The sequence below is a fragment of the Aotus nancymaae genome, unplaced genomic scaffold (genome assembly GCF_030222135.1).
Source record: "Aotus nancymaae isolate 86718 unplaced genomic scaffold, 86718_ANA_hifiasm-v0.15.2.pri h1tg000020l, whole genome shotgun sequence".
Lineage (NCBI taxonomy): Eukaryota > Metazoa > Chordata > Mammalia > Primates > Aotidae > Aotus > Aotus nancymaae.
This window is the reverse complement of record NW_026988432.1, coordinates 15,427,870-15,445,749: the sequence shown is the minus strand read 5'-3', so window position 1 is coordinate 15,445,749 and position 17,880 is coordinate 15,427,870. Positions and strand designations below refer to the sequence as shown.

At 43.7% G+C, this 17,880-nt stretch overlaps 1 protein-coding gene across 1 annotated transcript in view; it reads left to right on the top strand.

Moving 5' to 3' along the window:
* The window catches only part of TNFRSF11A (TNF receptor superfamily member 11a), a 38,279-nt gene that overhangs the window by 17,710 nt on the left and 2,689 nt on the right, over positions 1 to 17,880 (top strand). Inside the window, exons 8-9 of the mRNA XM_064378936.1 lie at positions 2,457 to 2,509; positions 4,439 to 5,222. Of these exons, the coding sequence (XP_064235006.1) occupies positions 2,457 to 2,509; positions 4,439 to 5,222 (837 nt within the window). The remainder of the gene's footprint in view (positions 1 to 2,456; positions 2,510 to 4,438; positions 5,223 to 17,880) is intronic.

Here is a 17,880-nt window from a genome sequence, read left to right as displayed (position 1 = left end):
AACATCACGTCATGTTTAACTTTTAGACTACAAAGCTAAGAATGCATAATTTTTACAAAAGGATTCAAGCCTTCACTAGATTTCCTAAGAATATCTCTTAATCCTTTAAGTCATTCTCTTTGACTTGACTATTAAAAGCCTGCTGTTTTACCATCCTGTTCCATTTTCAGTTGCTCACTTATTTATTTACTTACTCATTTATTTATTTATTTTTTAGACAGAGTCTTGGTATATTGCCCAGGCTGGAGTGCAGTGGCACAATCTCCACTCACTGCAGCCTCCGCCCCCCAGGTTTAAGTGATTCTCCTGTCTCAGCCTCCCGAGTAGCCGGGATTACAGGCATTCACCACCACGCCCGGCTCATTTTTGTATTTTTAGTAGAAGTGGGGTTTCACCATATTGGCGAGGATGGTCTTGATCTCCTGGCCTCTGATGATCCACTGGCTTCTGCCTCCCAAAGCGCTGGGATTACATGCATGAGCCACTGCATCCAGCCCAGTTGCTTGCTTATTTATATGACCCGCCTTTGCTTTGCTGTGATTTGATGAGTTCTCCCATATCACACCCTTGGACGTCATGAGACCCTGCATATATAGCTACTTCTCTTACCATTAATTACATCGCCAAATGGCACACTAGTCAATCAGAAGACTAATTAAAGAGAAAACATGGGGATTGCAGATGCCAGTGTTAAGCATTGAGCAATGTTTGAGTGGTGACCATTTTTTGTTGTTGTTGTCAAGACAGAGTCTTGCTTTGTCACTCAGGCTGGAGTGCAGTGGCACAATCTCGGCTCACTGCAACCTCTGCCTCCCGGGTTCAAGTGATTCTCCTGCCTCAGCCTCCTGAGTAGCTAGAATTACAGACATGTGCCACCACACCTGGCTAATTTTTGTATTTTTAGTAGAGAAGGGGTTTCACCATGTTGGTCAGGCTGGTCTTGAACTCCTATCCTCGTGATCCACCTGCCTCAGCCTCCCAAAGTGCTGGGATTACAGGCGTGAGCCACAGGGCATGACCTTAACTTTAGTCTTTATAGTGAGCACAACAACATAAAATGTTCATTAGAAGTGGGATAAAATTGTATCTTTGCATAATATAAATTCATAGATTTCTTAAAATTCATAGATTTAACCTTTTAGGTTTCATCACTTCTGTAAGAGTGAGTGAAGACACACTTTTTGAACATATTCTTCTTTCTTCTGAGAAGCAGCCAGGTGTAGTGGAAAAGGTCTTGGGGCACGCTGGAACTCAGTGGGCCTGACACCTAGCTTGCTGTGTTCGCCTTCTTTTATAGTACATTCAAGCTAGTTTACTGGAAAAATCAGTCTCCTAGACATGTTTTCTTTGTTCTTCTATGATATCTAACTTAGTCCCTCATAGTCAGAGAAAACTTGTTAGGAGAATGAGAATGTCTATAATCACAGCAGCAGCTCTGACAGCCCCAGATGTGCCTAGAGGTAGTCACTGAAGCATTAGTGAATCATATTTTGCTTTGCATAGAACAGGAAGTTCTGTTTTTGATAGGAGTAAGATGGCTTCATAACCTTTATTTATTTTGTATTTTTTAATTTTTTGGTTTCTTTGAGACATAGTTTTCGCTTTGTTGCCCAGGTTGGAGTGCTGTGTCAGGATCTCAGCTCACTGCAGCCTCCACCTCCCGTATTCAAGCGATTCTCCGGCTCCAGCCTCCCTAGTAGCTAGGATTACAGGCGAGTGCCACCATGCTCAGCTAATTTTTGTATTTTTAGCAGAGATATAGTTTCACCATGTTGGCCAGGCTAGTCTTGAACTCCTGACCTCAAGTGATCCACCCACCTTGGCCTCCCAAAGTGCTGGGATTATAGGTGTGAGCCACTGCGCCTGGCCCTTCATAGCCTTTAAGTCAATTGACTTACTTTTAAATGCTTTCACTCCCAGGAACGCTCACTGGAAGACTTGCAGTAGACAGTTGAAAGATAATATTGAACTGACCTAATGGTCATAATACTGAGCCTGATACAGAAAGAAGAATCTAGAATTATTGCACTTATATGTGCAATCCCCCCAAAAAGTCAAATATACAGAGACAGAGAATACAACAGTGGTACCGGGGAAGGGGAAAGAAAATGGGGAGATGTGAGTCAAAGGATACGAAGTAACAGATGCGCAGGATGGAGGAAGCTGCTCAGGGATCAAATGTACGATGGGGACCGTAGTTCATCATGTTGTATCGTATTCAGGGTTTTTGCTAAATTTGTAGATTGTAGCAGATCTTTCCACACACACATAAAAATGGGTAACTAAGTGAGATGATGGGTATGTTAATTTGCTTCACTATAGTAACCATTTTACCATCTGTATTTGTGCTATAACATGCTGTATACCTTAAATATACATAATAACCTTTATTTAAAAAAAAAAAAAGAAGTGGGCAATAATAACTAAAGTCCTTATCTTTGCTTTGTATTTTCTAGCTAATTTGTGGCACTGGATCAATGAGGCCTGTGGTCGCCTAAGTGGAGATAAGGTAGAGTGAACAGTTGGTGCCTTTGTTAAGTACATTCAACAGTTAGGGTGGTAGTGCCATCCTAGTCAAATAATGAGACCGCCCCCCCACACACTTTTTTGAGATGGAGTCTCGCTCTGTCCCGCAGGCTGGAGTGCAGAGGCACAATTTTGGCTCACTGCAACCTCTGCCTCCTAGGTTCAAGTGATTCTCCTGCCTCAGCCTCCTGAGTAGCTGGGATTACAGGCACCCACCACCATGCCTGGCTAATTTTTGTGTTTTTAGTAGAGACAGGGTTTCATCGTGTTGGCCAGGCTGGTCTTGAAATTCTGGCCTCAAGTGATCCACCCGCCTCGGCCTTCCAAAGTGCTGGGATCACAGGTGTGAGCCACTGTGCCCGACCTGAGCCCTTTTGCTTAAGGGGCACTTCCACGTGTGGTGATCGAACCTTAAATTCCAGGATGGCTCCCTGCAGAGCGGCCCAAAGCCCAAGCGCAGGCTCAGTCTAGATGCCTGTTTTCTTTGTCTGTTTCCACTTCTCTCATCTCTGTGTTCATGTGATTATGTTAGTACCAATCTCGACTGTCTGGTAGAGTCCTAGGAAGGATGAGCTGCAACTTTCTTTGACTCTGCAGTTATTTTGGTAACATTTTATTCTGACACAATTCAGAATTGTAGGGAAGTAGTGAGAATAGGACAAAGACCTCCCATATGCCCTACACGTAGGCCCACCAGTTGTCTATATTTTCCTCTCATTGCTTTGTGATTTGCTTACTCTCTGTATGTGCGTATATGAACACAGAGGTACGTTTTCTTCTTGAACCATTTTAGAGTGATGGCAGACTGTGTGCCCCACATCCTTAAATATTTCAATGTATATTTAAGAACAAGGAGATTCTCATATATAACCATAGTACATGTATCAGAATCAATAAATTTAACCGTGGTACAATGCTATTATTCAACCCACATTTGATGTCAAATTTTCATTAATCATCTCATTATGTCCTTTAGATCTACTTTTTTTTTTTTTTTTTTTGAGACAGAATCTCGCACTCTCATCCAGGCTGGAGTGCAGTGGCGCAATCTCTGCTCACTGCAACCTCCGCCTGCCAGGTTTAAGCAATTCTCCTGCCTCGGCCTCCTCAGTAACTGTGATTACAGGCACTTACCACCGTACCCGACTAATTTTCGTATTTTTAGTAGAGATGGGGTTTCACTGTGTTGCCCAGGCTGGTCTTGAACTCCTGAACTCAGGTGATCTACCCACCTTGGCCTCCCAAAATGCTGGGATTACAGGCATGAACCAACACACCTGGCTAGATCTACTTTCTTTGATACAAAACATATACATTTGAAAGTTTAAGCTCAAACTGATTTCTCCAATTCCAGGCCCAACACAGCAGGATTCGTTCTGGTCTTTCCCTCTCCCACATTTGAATCTTGCTTTCTCCAGCTGTATGAAACCTGGCTCCTATTACTCTCAGTGTACTTCCTCATTTGCTCAATTCTAGAATACACAGAAAGTAGTTTCAGAATTACTAAACCATACCACAGTCATATACAGAGCTGCTAACTCGAGTTCAATATTTGTTTACAGTTGTTTGGGGTTTGGGATTTCGATTGAGAATATGTAGTCAGAACACTGTGTTCTGACAGTATTCTGTCAGAACAGAACTTGGGTTCTGGGTTAGCTCCTCTCCTTGTTAGGTGTGAACATGCTTTCCCTCTGAGATGCAGCTAGATGCATTTGTTTCTAGCTGTATTCCATTCTAGAGTTCTCCTCTACTTGGGAATTTGGAATGGCACAAAGTGCCATGGTCAGTACTCCATCTGTACTTGTTATGGTGGAAATAATCAGTGCAAACACTGTTTTCAGCAGTGTTTAGCTGAACTCATCCTAATAACTCTGGGTATTAACGCCTCTGCCTTCTGAATGTATATCGGCAGGAGTCCTCAGGCGACAGTTGTGTCAGTACACACACGACAACCTTTGGTCAGCAAGGAGTGTGTGAAAGTGTCTTACTACTGACTCTGGAGGAGAAGACATTTCCAGATGATATGTGCTACCCAGATCAAGGTGGTGTCTGTCAGGGCACGTGTGCAGGAAGTGGGCCCTACGCACAAGGCGAAGGTGCCAGGATGCTCTCGTTGGTCATCGAGACTGAGATGGAGGAAGACAGCTTCAGACAGATGCCCATGGAAGATGAATACATGGACAGGACCTCACAGCCCGCAGACCGTTTACTGTTCCTCACTGAGCCTGGAAGCAGATCCACACCTCCTTTCTCCGAACCCCTGGAGGTGGGGGAGAATGACAGTTTAAGCCAGTGCTTCACGGGGACGCAGAGCACCGTGTGTTCAGAAAGCTGCAATTGCACTGAGCCCCTGTGCGGGACTGACTGGATCCCTGTGTCCTCTGAAAACTACTTGCAAAAAGAGGTGGACGGTGGCCATTGCCCGCACTGGGCAGCCAGCCCCAGCCCCAACTGGGCAGATGTCTGCACAGGCTGCCAGAACCCTCCTGGGGAGGACCGTGAGCCCCTGGAGGGTTCCCCAAAACATGGACCCTTGCCCCGGTGCACCTATGGCATGGGCCTTCCCCCTGAAAAAGAAGCCGGCAGGGCAGAGGCTGGAGACCAGCCCGAGGACGGGGACGATGGGAGGCCCCCAAGCTCTGCGAGGGCAGGCACTGGGTCTGCAAGCTCCCCTGGTGGCCAGGCCCCTGCATCTGGTAAGTGACTTCCCAGTCTCTTGCTTCTGAGCAGAAGGGCCAGTTCTTGGTACAGGGTTTGGGGGCAGGTAGCACATACCATTTAGGAAGGAGGAAACGAACGGGAAAGCCTCAGCTTGCGCTTCTTAATAAGCGTTTTTACAGGATGGCTTTGGATTCATTCCATGTGTTTGGTTATGCATCGCGCCCAGTGCTGTGTGGCTTCATCCTCTACCGCTGGGGCAGTTTCTGCTTCATGTCTACCCTTTCGCATTCAGGCTTCTCATGATGGGATTAGACCTCAAGCCCCGGCACTGACCCCCGAAAGACAGTCAGCATCGGCCTCAGGACTGGCTGAGCCAAGGCATTCCTTCAGATTTCTGGGTGTTGGTATTTGTTTTCAAAGCACCTTAGGTCTCTTAAATCTCCCCCAAGAAAGCTTTTATAAATTTTAGGAGGACACACAAAATTGTTTAGTTATTCCTTAATTAATATTTATTGTGAATAATGTGTTGATTCTATACCAAATTAATGATACGATAAAACTGTCTTTTAAAAAGTTTCATAAGAGAGGCCCCTTTTATAACCACGATGTATCATATATTTATGGAACTAGGTGGATAATTTTAACAATTTAATATCATTATAAAGATTTATCACTGTAACACCGCCTGAGCATGAACAACCCACCAGCTATGATATTATAACTTTTTTTCCATGAGGGTAAAACACCATCTGTTTTATTACGTAGTTAAAAAGGACTTTGCAGCTGATAGTGAGGGCTCTGGCTCTGAGAATTATCTGTCATTTAAAGGGTCAAGATACCTTTGAGAATCTTCCAAAAGCTACAGATGCTCCCTCCAGAAAAACGAATATATGGACATATACTATTTAAGGGGCTTCACAGAAACCTCCAACTCATAATTTTAAAAAGGCCCATTCATAGGCCATCCCTCTCCAGGGATGGTTTTTCTTCTGTGCTTCTTTATTTAGACTGCAAGTGCTGCTAGCAGCCGGTCTTAGAATTGTTTTATAACCCTGAGGTAGTTAGAACTGTGCCTTAAACACAGAGACTGTTTTGCCTTGAGGTAATGATGGCTCCTGGCTTTAATCTGTTCCTCAAGCTTGTGATTTTGCTGCAGCTACATAGATTCACTGATGTATAAATTCAGCAATAATAATTCTCAGGCAAACAGAAAGGAGAAGGAGATATGTTTGAGGATATTTTTCAAAGAACTGGTATGTTTTCCTATCAGAAGATCTCAGAATTTTTTAAATTTAAGATTGTAAGGAATCTCTATGACTGGACCTGCTGTTCATTTGCATTGTTCTATTTCTTTTCTCTCTTCTTCTTCTTCTTTTTTTTTTTTTTTTTTTTTTTTTGAGAGCGAGTCTCACTCTGTCACCCAGGCTGAAGTGCAATGGCACGATCTCAGCTCACTGGAACCTCCACCTCCCGAGTTCAAGCAATTCTCTTGCCTCAACCTCCCGAGTAGCTGGGACTACAGGCGCACACCACCACACCCAGCTAATTTTTGTATTTTCAGTAAAGATGGAGTTTCTCCATGTTGACCAGGCTGATCTCAAACTCCTGACCTCAGGTGATCCACCCGCCTCAGTCTCCCAGAGTACTGGGATTGCAGGCGTGAGCCACCGTGCCCAGTCTGTTCTATTTCTTTACTCAGTTTGTTTTCTTCCCCTTGGTTGTAGAGACAGACAGGACCCTGGGTGTGGGGAGCGAAAAGGCTGGCATTCTGTCTCTGGTGGCAGCCAGGTCCTGGCCGCACTGTCAGGGGCAGACCGGTTTTTCCATGGGTGACACCAGGAAGATGACGTTGCCACTGTGTGAAAATCAGCAGCAGTTCTTAGAAGAACAGTGTTGGCCAGATTTAAAGAGAGAGACATGGATCTTTTAATGCCGTAAAACAAAAAGCGCGATCTTTGCTCTCCCGTCAGAGTCAAAACAGTGGCCTAGTCTGCTTTCCATCATCTTTTATTTCTCCAGTGCTAAACCATCTAGGGATGGAGGAAAGTAATAAAAGTGTGTCATCAACTAAGTGGTGTTAATTTGCAGAAGTTTATAGTGCTGTTTCTGTCTTCGTCTGGTGCTTAGCCATGCAAAACATCCGTGGAGAGGCTGCCCGTGGCCGGCGCCAGCAAGCAGGCCAAATTCATTTTCGCCTGAGGAGAGGCAGCAGCCAGACTGATTTTGGAGGCTGTGAGGTCTCTCCACAATCACTCCTCCATGAACAGGCCTTATGGTTTCTGGTCAAAATAGTACTTTCTCATTCTTGCTTTTTTTATATAGTTTTTAAAAAGTCACAATTTACGTTCTGTAAAATGCGTGAAAGAGGATGGAGCTTAGGTGAGCAGTCCAGCAGGGGTCTTCTCCTGTGGTCCTCGCACAGCCGCTGCGCTCTCAGCACTGTGCTGATGTGGCATTTTTTCAGGTTTCCTGGATTTTTAGATGAGGATTTTTTGTTTGTTTGTTTTTACTTGCAATCACATCATACAGTTTCTGGAGAAATGACAGTGACGGGGGACTTTCTCCTTAGGGAAGAGTGTCTCCTGTCCCGGGATCTCTTTGAGGAGAATGACTTTTCAGATAGCTCTGCAAGTGTAGACAACTTTAAAAAATATAATACCCTGTGCTGTTCAGGCTCTTTTAGCCATGTGATAGGTCCTAAGAAGCAAGGAGAATGGTGGGCCAAGATCAGCAAGGGGGAGGCACGCTTCTGGTGACGTCTTAAATAACCATGCCTTAATTTAGGTCTGAAGTTGTGCCTACTCCTGATGGCGTGATGGTTGCCTTGGTTCCAAGCCCTCTCACCTGGAGAGTGGCACATTCTCACTGTGCCCCTAGAGAGTTATTTCACATGAAAGAAACCATAACTGCATCTGATTAATGTGTCTGTTTTTGGCTGGCGGCTTGGTTTTGGCTCCCTAAGTCACTCATTAGGTTCAGCCACGGAAGTTAGAGTTGTTTTTTGTTGTTGTTGTTGTTTGATATTTTAAAAATCATTTTGCTTTTTAATTATTTCCACTTTTGTCTTAGGTTCAGGGGCTCATGTGCAGGTTTGTACCTGGGTCTGCTGTATGATGCTGAGGTTTGGAGTACGACCGATCCTGCCGCCCGGGCAGTAAGCGCAGTATCTTCCATGCTTGTTTCTCTCCGTCTCTCCCCTGCCTAATTAGGAGTCCCCGGTGTCTCTTGTTGCCATCTTTATGTCCATGAATACCCAGTGTTTAGCTTCCACTTATAAGTGAGAACATGCAGTGTTTGGTTTTCTGTTTCTGTGTTAATTTGCATAGGATAATGGCCTCCAACTGCACCCATGTTGCTGCAGAGGACATGCTTTCCTTCCTTTTTTATGGCTGCAGAAATTTATTGATGAACACTGAATACCTATTTGTTTTTCAATCAGACCTTTATTGAAGTTCCACTGAGCTACAGAGACTTGAAAAACAAAGCCTGGAAAACAAGTAGGGATTAATGCCAGGGAGTGGATGATGTGAAAAGCAATCAATCATTTGAGAAATCCAGGCCTTCCACAGCCTGCCCCTCTGACCTGAGGCCTGTTGTTTGTAATGAATCTTGAGGCCTTTCTCACCAGCCTGGATACTCTCACACCCTGTCAACACCCCAGCTCTAGGCAGCAGCAACCAGTTAGTAGGAATTCTGGCCAGGCGTGGTGGTTTATGCCTGTAATCCCAACACTTGGGGAGGCTGAGGTGGGTGGATCACTTGAGGTCAAGAGTTCCAGACCATCCTGGCCAACATGGGGAAACCCTGTCTCTACTAAAAATAGAAAAATAATTAGCCAGGCATGGTGGCAGGTGCCTATAATCCTGGCTACTCGGGAGGATGAGGCAGGAGAATTGCTTGAGCTGGGGAAACGGAGGTTGCAGTGAACTGAGACTGCGTCACTGCAGTCCAGCCTGGGTGATGGAGAGAGATTCTGTCTCAAAAAAAAAAAAAAAAAAAAAGGAATTTGCATAGCCTAACCTTTCTAGTTTCTCAGTATGTTAAATGAATAGATGCTTATTCTCTCATTCATTCATCCATTCAGGAATAAATAGATGAACACAAGACCACTGTGTCCTGCTTGTTCCTCCAAGTCACTGTCAGCCTCCCAATTCTTCGGTCTGCTTTAGGGAACTGGAGGAGGAGGGGCATGAAAGGGCTGGCACTGGCTGCCCTGGGCTCACCTAGTGTCCTGGGCAGAGGAGGCAGAAGTGACAGAGCACAGATGAGCTGGTTCATCCTAGCAGCACAGGCACTCCAAGGCCATCACCTGGGAGCCAGAGACACAGGACAGTAAAGACCTGCCTGACCCCTCATCCTCCCCTGTCCTCAGTCCCCGTCCCTGGTCCCACTCTCTCTTGAAATGACTGTTGTTGACCATCCATTTCCATTCTGAGAGTAGACAAGAGATTTTCTTATCTTTACCTCCCCTCCTTTCTCTCCCTCCAGCCACCAACAGCCTTCCATCTCTTTCTTCACACTCTTGCTAGAATGCCATTCACCACCTTGCGTTTCACTATCAGCTCAATCTTGTAAAGGCAGATACTGGTTTGGCCCTGAATCTTTAAGTTAAAACAGGTATTTCGTAATTTGGTTATTTGGTGATAATATCCAGCTTTCATTGCTGTAAAACGTCGATGCGCTATTTCAAAATATATGAAAAATGTGGTCAGTGTGTACTCTTCTTCATTTAGCCTGGCCTCCCTTCTTTCTGCACTGACAGGGCTCATTTTGGAAGGCTTTGGTCTGTAAGACTTTCTAAGTGATTTTCAAGCATGATTCAGAATGGAACTATTAAATACTGATTCCCTTCCCTTATCATCACATACCCAGTTTCTTCCAAATGCCTGAAACAGAGCTTACATTTCCATAAAAAGGAAAATCACATGAGAAGCATATGGGTTAAATATAAAATAAGTTTAAAAAAAAATTCCGAAAGAACCCAATGTAGCCTGGGTAGTTTGAGTGTATTTGTGTGTATTTTTAGTTCTCTTCCTTGGAAGAAAATCTACATGACAATTTGGTGGTATTATTTAGCATAGTTCTTGTGATTTAATATTCGTATGTTATGCATTTTGAACAACATAATAAGCTTTCGAGAAGAAAAGTGTGCGTTATCTTGCTTAAAAATGTAAATTCTGTCAGGGATTGTGTTCTTAGAACTAAGTTTGTTCTTCCTGCCTGAGAAATACAGATTCCACGGAGCCTGTTATGTCAAGCATGGACGAAGTAGAAGCATCCTTCTGCTTATAACAGGAGACTCCTTTGATTCGTTGTTTCTGTTGACTTACTTGCTGTTTTTAACACTCTCAAGTTACCTGAACATTTTGCTGGTTAAGTCACATTAAATATTAATGTTAAGTCAACTAATCCATTTTTTTTTTCTTTTTGAAACAGGGTTTGACTCTATTACCCAGGCTGGTGAGCAGTGGCATGATCTTGGCCCACTGCAGCCTCCGCCTCCCAGGCTCAATCCATCCTCCCACCTCAGCCTCCTGAGTAGCTGGAACAACAGGCCTGTACCACCACAACCTGATAATTTTTGTATTTTTTTAAGAGACTGGGTTTCACCATGCTGCCCAGGCTGGTCTCAAAGTCCTGAGCTCAAGCAGATCCACACGCCTCAGCTTCCCAAGGTGTGTAGTCCCAGCCACTCAGGAGGCTGAGGTGGGAGGATGAGCGAGCCCAGGAGGTCAGGGCTGTGGTGAGCTGTGTTCGCGCCACTGTACTCCAGCCTGGGCGATTAAGCGAGACCCTTTCTCAAAAAAACAAAAACAAATGTCTGATTGTGAAGCTGGTACCCTAAACCACCGCACTGTCTGGGATTACAGGTGTCAGCCTCCACACCCTGACAATTAATCTATTTTAAATGTTAGAAACACTTCAAAATACCCATATTTAATAAAAATCCCCATGTCATTCTGGCTTTCAAATCATACTTTTGGGTAGCCTTCAAATTCTGTCAGTCATATTGTATTCAGGGACCTATAAGATTGGTTCAATAGCCTGAAGATGACAGTTTTATCGGTGGTATGATAGATGTTAGTCACCAGATTTAAGTGTTTTGTGTGTATTATCTTCTTATTCCTCACAGAAATTCTATGGCACAAGTTCCTCGCCCAGGATTACACAGCTAGTAAGCGACAAGGCCGTGATTTAAATATCTGATTGCAGGCCAGGGCACGGTGGCTCCCACCTGTAACCCCAGCACTTTGGAAGGCCAAGGTGGGAGGTTCTCTTGAAGCCAGGAGTTCGGGGCCAGCCTGGGCAACATAGTTGAGACCTCTTCTCCAAAAAAAAAAAAAAAAAAAATTAGCCAGAGGTGGTAGTGTGTGCCTGTAGACCCAGCTACTCGGGAGGCTGAGGCGGGAGGATCACCTAAGCCCGGGAGGTCAGAGCTGCAGTGCAGCCTTAAACCACCGTGCTGTCTCCTATTAAGTCAGTACTAGTGATGCTGATTTCATTTATTTACTCTGGAGAATTTACTTGGAGAATCCTCACTGTGCCACAGAATAGGGACAAACACAGTCCTGGCATCATTGGCTACTCTGGCTGACAGAGAGGCAGTGGCTAGGCCCAGCCCAGCCCGGAGGGTTCCACAGGAGGGACAGTAGGATGCATGGTGTGTGATGGTCCCCTGGTTATGGTGAGACTCCTCTCCTGCCAGTTGTCTCGGAACGTCACTGTTTTCGCTATCACTTTCTCCTGTGGGGAAAGCCCTTTCTTCGACATGCTTCAAATTTTATCTTCTTCTTTTTTATTTTTTTGCAAGCAAAATAAATGCAAATAAAGGTCAGAGGCAGCCTTGAAGAGGAATGCTGTCAGAAAGGGGTCCCGAGGAGAGGAGGCAAGAGGGGAGTGACAGGGCTTGGTTTGGCTTAATGGACTAACAATGCCTATGAAAACCTCACGCCTTCATGATTTTCATGTAGACTATTTTTTAGAGCAGTTTTAGGTTCACAGGAAAATTGAGGGGCAGGTACAGAGATTTCCTATCTTCCTCCTGCTCCCCCCACTTGCACAGCCTCCCCCACTGAAGTGGTACATTTGCTGCAGTTGATGAGCCCACATTGACACATTGGGGTCCACTCTTTGTGTTGTATGTTCTATGAGTTTGGACCAATGTATCATGGCATGTATCTACCATGATAGTATCATACAGAGTAGTTTCACTGCCCTACAAATCCTCTGTGCTCCACTTACTCACCCCTTCCTCTCTCCAAACTCCTGGCAACTACTGATCTTTCTACTGTCTCTACAGTTTTGCCTTGTCCAGAATGCCATAGAGTTGGAATCATACGTGCGATAGCCTTTTCAGATTGACTTTGTTTACTTAGTATTATGAATCTCAGTTTCCTCCATGTCTTTTCATGGCTTGATAGCTCTTTTCTTTTTAACACTAAATAATATTAAATTGTGTGGATGGACGTGGGGGTTTTGTTTATCCCTTCATTTACTGAAGGATTCTTGGCTGCTTCCAAGTTTTAGCAATTATGACTACAGCTGCTGTAAACATCTGTGTGCAGATTTTTGTGTGGACATAAGTTTTCAATTCCTTTGGGTAAATACCAGGGTATGATTGCTGGATCATATGATAAGCATATGTTTAGTTTTGTAAGAAGCCATCAAACTGTCTTCCAAAGCAGCTGTATCCTTTTGCATTCCCACCAGCCAAGAATGAGAGTCCCTGCCACCCACCCCCATGCTCGCTGGCACTTGGTGTTGTCAGTGGTCTGGATCTGAGCCATTCTAATAGGTGTGTACTAGTGTCTCACTGTTGCTTTAATTCTCACTTCCCTAATGACATATGATGTGGAGCATCTTTTCATATGCCTGTTTGCCATCTGGATATCTTTAGTGAGTTATCTCTTAAGACCTTTGGCCCATTTTTTAATCAGGTTGTTTTTCTTACTGTTGAGTTTTAAGAGTTTCTTGTTTATTTTGGGAAACAGTCCTTTATCAGTATGGCATTTGCAAATATTTTCTTCCAGTCTGTGGCTTGTTTCTTCATTCTGTCTCTCTCTCTTTTTTTTTTTTTTTGAGACGGAGTCTCACTCTGTTGCCCAGGCTGGAGTGCAGTGGTACAATCTGAGCTCACTGCAACCTCTGCCTCCCAGGCTCAAGCGATTCTCCTGCCTCAGCCTCCCAAATATCTGGGATTACAGGCACCTGCCACTGCTCTCTAATTTTTAGTAGAGACAGATTTTCATCATCTTGGCCAGGCTGGTCTTGAACTCCTGATCTCGTGATCCACCTCCCTCCCAAAGTGCTCAGATTACAGGCGTGAGTACCATGCCCAGCCATTTCTTCATTCTCGTAAGCCTCAGATCTTTTTGGGCCCTCTTGGGTAAGCCTCGTCTGAACCATCCCCCTGCTTTTTATACTCCCTTACTAGCCACCAGCAAGGGAGAGGTCACCGCTAACTGCAGAGGTCCCCAGTGAGTTTCTTGGCACTCAGTGGGAAGAGTTACCCTCCTGGGACACATATCAACTGCAGAAATCATGGCAACCATGTTGAAAAGGAAACCCACAGCACCTGCCTGATTATACAGCTGCCAACATGGTGACCTATTGATGTCACCATCGCAGATCAGATGTGAACTCTCTGATGTGAACAACTAATCTGTTCTGCAATTCAGAGATCAAGTGTTAAGGAAGTCTTACTTTTTAGCAAGGACAGTTCAGGACTGAGGTATCTTAGTAGATAAGGATATTACCAACTAATTCTAAGCCTTGATCTACTCTGGTGCTACATTCAACTCATAGCAGACTTGCGTGATGAGAAATGAGACTGTGGGGTTTGTGTAGAATTATATAGATGAGTGTTCTAACCAAAGACAATCATATAATGATTGAGGACTTCAGCAGAGCAAAAAGAAGTTGGTTAGATTTCCAGAGAAAGCACGCTTTCAGTCTTCAAGACACGTTGAGATCCTCCAACAAGACAGGGATGGAAAGATATTACTACTACTCAGTGTATTTCATGAATCTCTGTGTCTTTGGGAGTTCCGTGAGCACTGATATTACTTTCTGGGTGTAGGAATGGCACCATTGCACCTGCGACTGATTGCGATTTCCCTAGCATTTTCAAATCCATCATCTTGTCTGACCCTTATGCTATCCTACGGATATTCATGTGCTCATTTGTTCATTTATTTGGCAAATGTGCATTATTCATATTTGCTCTATGCAGTTGCACACTGCCAGGCCAGCACAGCTTGATTCAGATTGGGAGAGTTAGGTGGTTCATCCTAAACTCTCACCACTGGTGACAGCCAAGTCAGGACAAGACCCAAGAGCTTCTAGACCCCTGCTCTCTCCTCTGTCCCACATTTCTGCCCCTCCTGAATCCAGGCAGCCTTAATACCTCCATCCCTCTATTCACCCCTTTATTCACCTCTGCTTTTCAGAGACTGAAACACCATGATGACATTGATGCCATTAGATTGCTTTCCAGTGAGTCTGAATTATGACAAGCCATGGAAAAAGAAGGCTGTTCGACAGTTTTCATCCTTGAAACAGTGTCAGTCGGTAGAGGGGAAAACAAACAACCACAGAAACCTGGCATGCTCACATGCAGAGCACCTGCAAGCTGGTGTTTGTGATGCAGCCAGCCTGTCCTGAACAGAGTGCTTAGTCAATTCTGCATGTGGAGTGTCGCTTCTGTTACTGTTATTATGGTATTAGGTACTCAGTCTATCTCCACTTAATCTGCAGATTAACCTACACCCACCTAGGAAGCCAACTGAAACCCATAGCACACTGATTATTCACAACTCATGGGTCTCTCTGGAATACCCAGACCCTCCTGCTCCCACCTGCTGAATGGCCATGTTTTCTCTCTTTTTTTTTCTTTTTTTGTTTTCGAGATGGAGTCTCACTCTGTTGCCCAGGCTGGAGTGCAGTGTTGCAATTTTGGCTCACTGCAACCTCCACCTCCCAGATTCTAGCAATTCTGCCTCACCCTCCCAAGTAGCTGGGACTACAGGCACATGCCATCATGCCTGTGTAATTTTTTGTATTTTTAGTAGAGATGGGTTTTCACCGTGTTAGCCAGGATGGTCTCGATCTCCTGACCTCATAATCTGCCCGCCTCAGCCTCCCAAAGGGCTGGGATTATAGGTGTGAACCACCACACCCGGCCTGAATGGGCCATGTTTTCTAAAGTCCATGGGTGCTCCCGATTCTGTGAGTGTGAACAGATCTTGTCATTTAAAACATTAGCTATTATGTTAACTGGCAAGAAAAACATGAGTTTGATAACCATTATTTCTATGAAAACTATTGAGTACTTTGGGATGATTCAAGGAATGAATTGCTAAAACCTTTTTGGTATTGAAATTGAGGTGAATGAGACACCTGTGATACGTGGAAGGAAGAAAACCCTAGAAGGATCCTACACTTAGACTGCTTGGCAAGTGACTTTTAGTTTTCATTACACGTTAAAGAACCCAAAGCTAGAAATTGTATGTAAGGCATTAATGATACAGTTGATGCAATCAGTAGACCCAGGCCTCAAAGGACAGGCCCCAGTTTTACATCAGAAAGTTGGTGTTGTTACAGCGAGTGGTGGGTGGCTCAAACATCAGGAAAATGCATCACAGGATCAGTATTTTAGAAGCATCAGTGGATAGCTTCTACAACTCAGTTTTTCTGAATATTTAGTTCATTAGTAGAGAAAATCTGATTAGCTAACACTTCTGTAATATTGAAAAATGTCCAACTTAAAAGATGTTACTTCCGTAAATGGTGGTGCTAGATTAGAGCATCAGTGGGGAAAATTCCCAGAGTAATGCTCCTAAGAGGTGCCCACCCTTCAGGACTGGTGACATAACTGGCATAGCCCAGTGGAAAATGAAAAATTTTCCCCTTTTGCAAAAATGAATAAGAATTTCATGATGGCAGCAAAGAATTTAGCCCAGCGTGGAGCTCTTGAGAGCATAAGGCCTTGCGCAGCTGCACAGGCCCACGGACATCACTCTGCTGCCGCTTAAGAATTGCCACTTGTTGTGATGGGCAGATCAGTATAACTTTTTTAAAAAGTTTAGTCTCTATCAGTTTACTGTATCTCACAAGAATCAGCATGAAGGGACTTGACCAAAGGTTGTTTTTGTCATTAATTGTAACTTTGTTAAAGAAACACTTGAAGAATAAACCTGTTTGAGAATCTCCTAAATCTTTCTAGGTAACTGTCTTTTACATCTTAATGGTCGGGAGTTTAAAGGCCTAGTTTTTGCCCTTTCACAAGCCTCATAGCCTTTCAAAAATAATATATTTTTTCTTTTTCTTTCTTTCTTTTTTTTTTTTCTTTGAGACAGGGGTCACTCTGTCACCCAGGCTGGAGGCGTGATCACGGCACACTGGAGCCTCAGCATCTCTGGGCTCAGGTGATCCTCCCACCTCAGCCTCCCAAGTAGCTGTGACTACAGGCTTGAGCCACTGCACTCAGCAGCACCCCAAGAATAATATTCTTGGTTCAGTCCATGAAACAAAGGATTCTGAAATATTTAAATATTTTACTTAGGCAAAAGGGTTTGAGGTCCATTTGAAAAAAAGAAAACATTTTTCTGCAGGGTTTAAAAAAAAAAAGAAAAAAGAAAACAAAAATGAATATAGGTCCTATAGCATATTTAGGTTATCAGTATCAGAGATATTGTCGGCCATGGAGCAATGGCATGGAATGAAATTCTGAAGATGGAAGACTTGACACTGGTCCTTGACGTGTAAGATGCTGCCAAGAAGCGTAAGTTTTATCTAGGTTCAGACTCACAAAAGGTTCTGACAAGAAAGAAGTAAACAACAATGGATTCATGATGATTTGTTCAAAAATAAAATTTAAAATGGTAGAGAAATAATGTATACCATGACATAAGCAGATAAATCAGTGAGGAGGATAAAGAAGAGATGAGATCAGATTCAGAATCATAAATCAACCATGCAGTGGTTAGAGAGGTCCTCTGTGTAGTTTTACATTATGCTGAAGAACAACAGAACCAGCAGGCAGTGATGTTGTGATCAGACCTCCTGATGGATGGTTTTACATTTAACCTCGTCTCTTTATCTTACTCGTCAGAGATGTAGCTGTTTGTGTCATGGTGTATGTTAAAAGTAGAGGAAACTATGTCAAGAATAATCATATGTCTAAGCAACTTTGAATTACTTATTTTATTCAATTAACATGGTATTTTTTTTATCAGACTAGAATTTTCATGGTATGTACATTGTTTTAAACTGAATGTTCCATTCCATGTACATTTTATTTTTCACTCTTTTTCTATTAACTAAGTAGTGATTTCTCAAATAAGAGGACTTAACTGTGTTGCTGTGCCTACTTGTTCTGTTGCTGCTATGGTAGAAACCCTTTTAAATAATTTACTTAAAACATATACTTTATATTTACACACTGATTATTGTTTGGTATAGGGCTGTGTGTACTGGCTGATTATAGTTTCCTGAGCCCTTTTTTTTTTTTTTTTTTTCCCTGAGATGGAGTCTTGCTCTTTTTGCCCAGGCTGGAGCATAGTGGCACAATCTCGGCTCACTGCAACATCCACCTCCTGGGTTCCAGAGATTCTCCTACCTCAGCCTCCCAAGTAGCTGGGATTACAGGCACCTGCCACTATGCCCAGCTAATTTTTGTATCTTTAGTAGAGA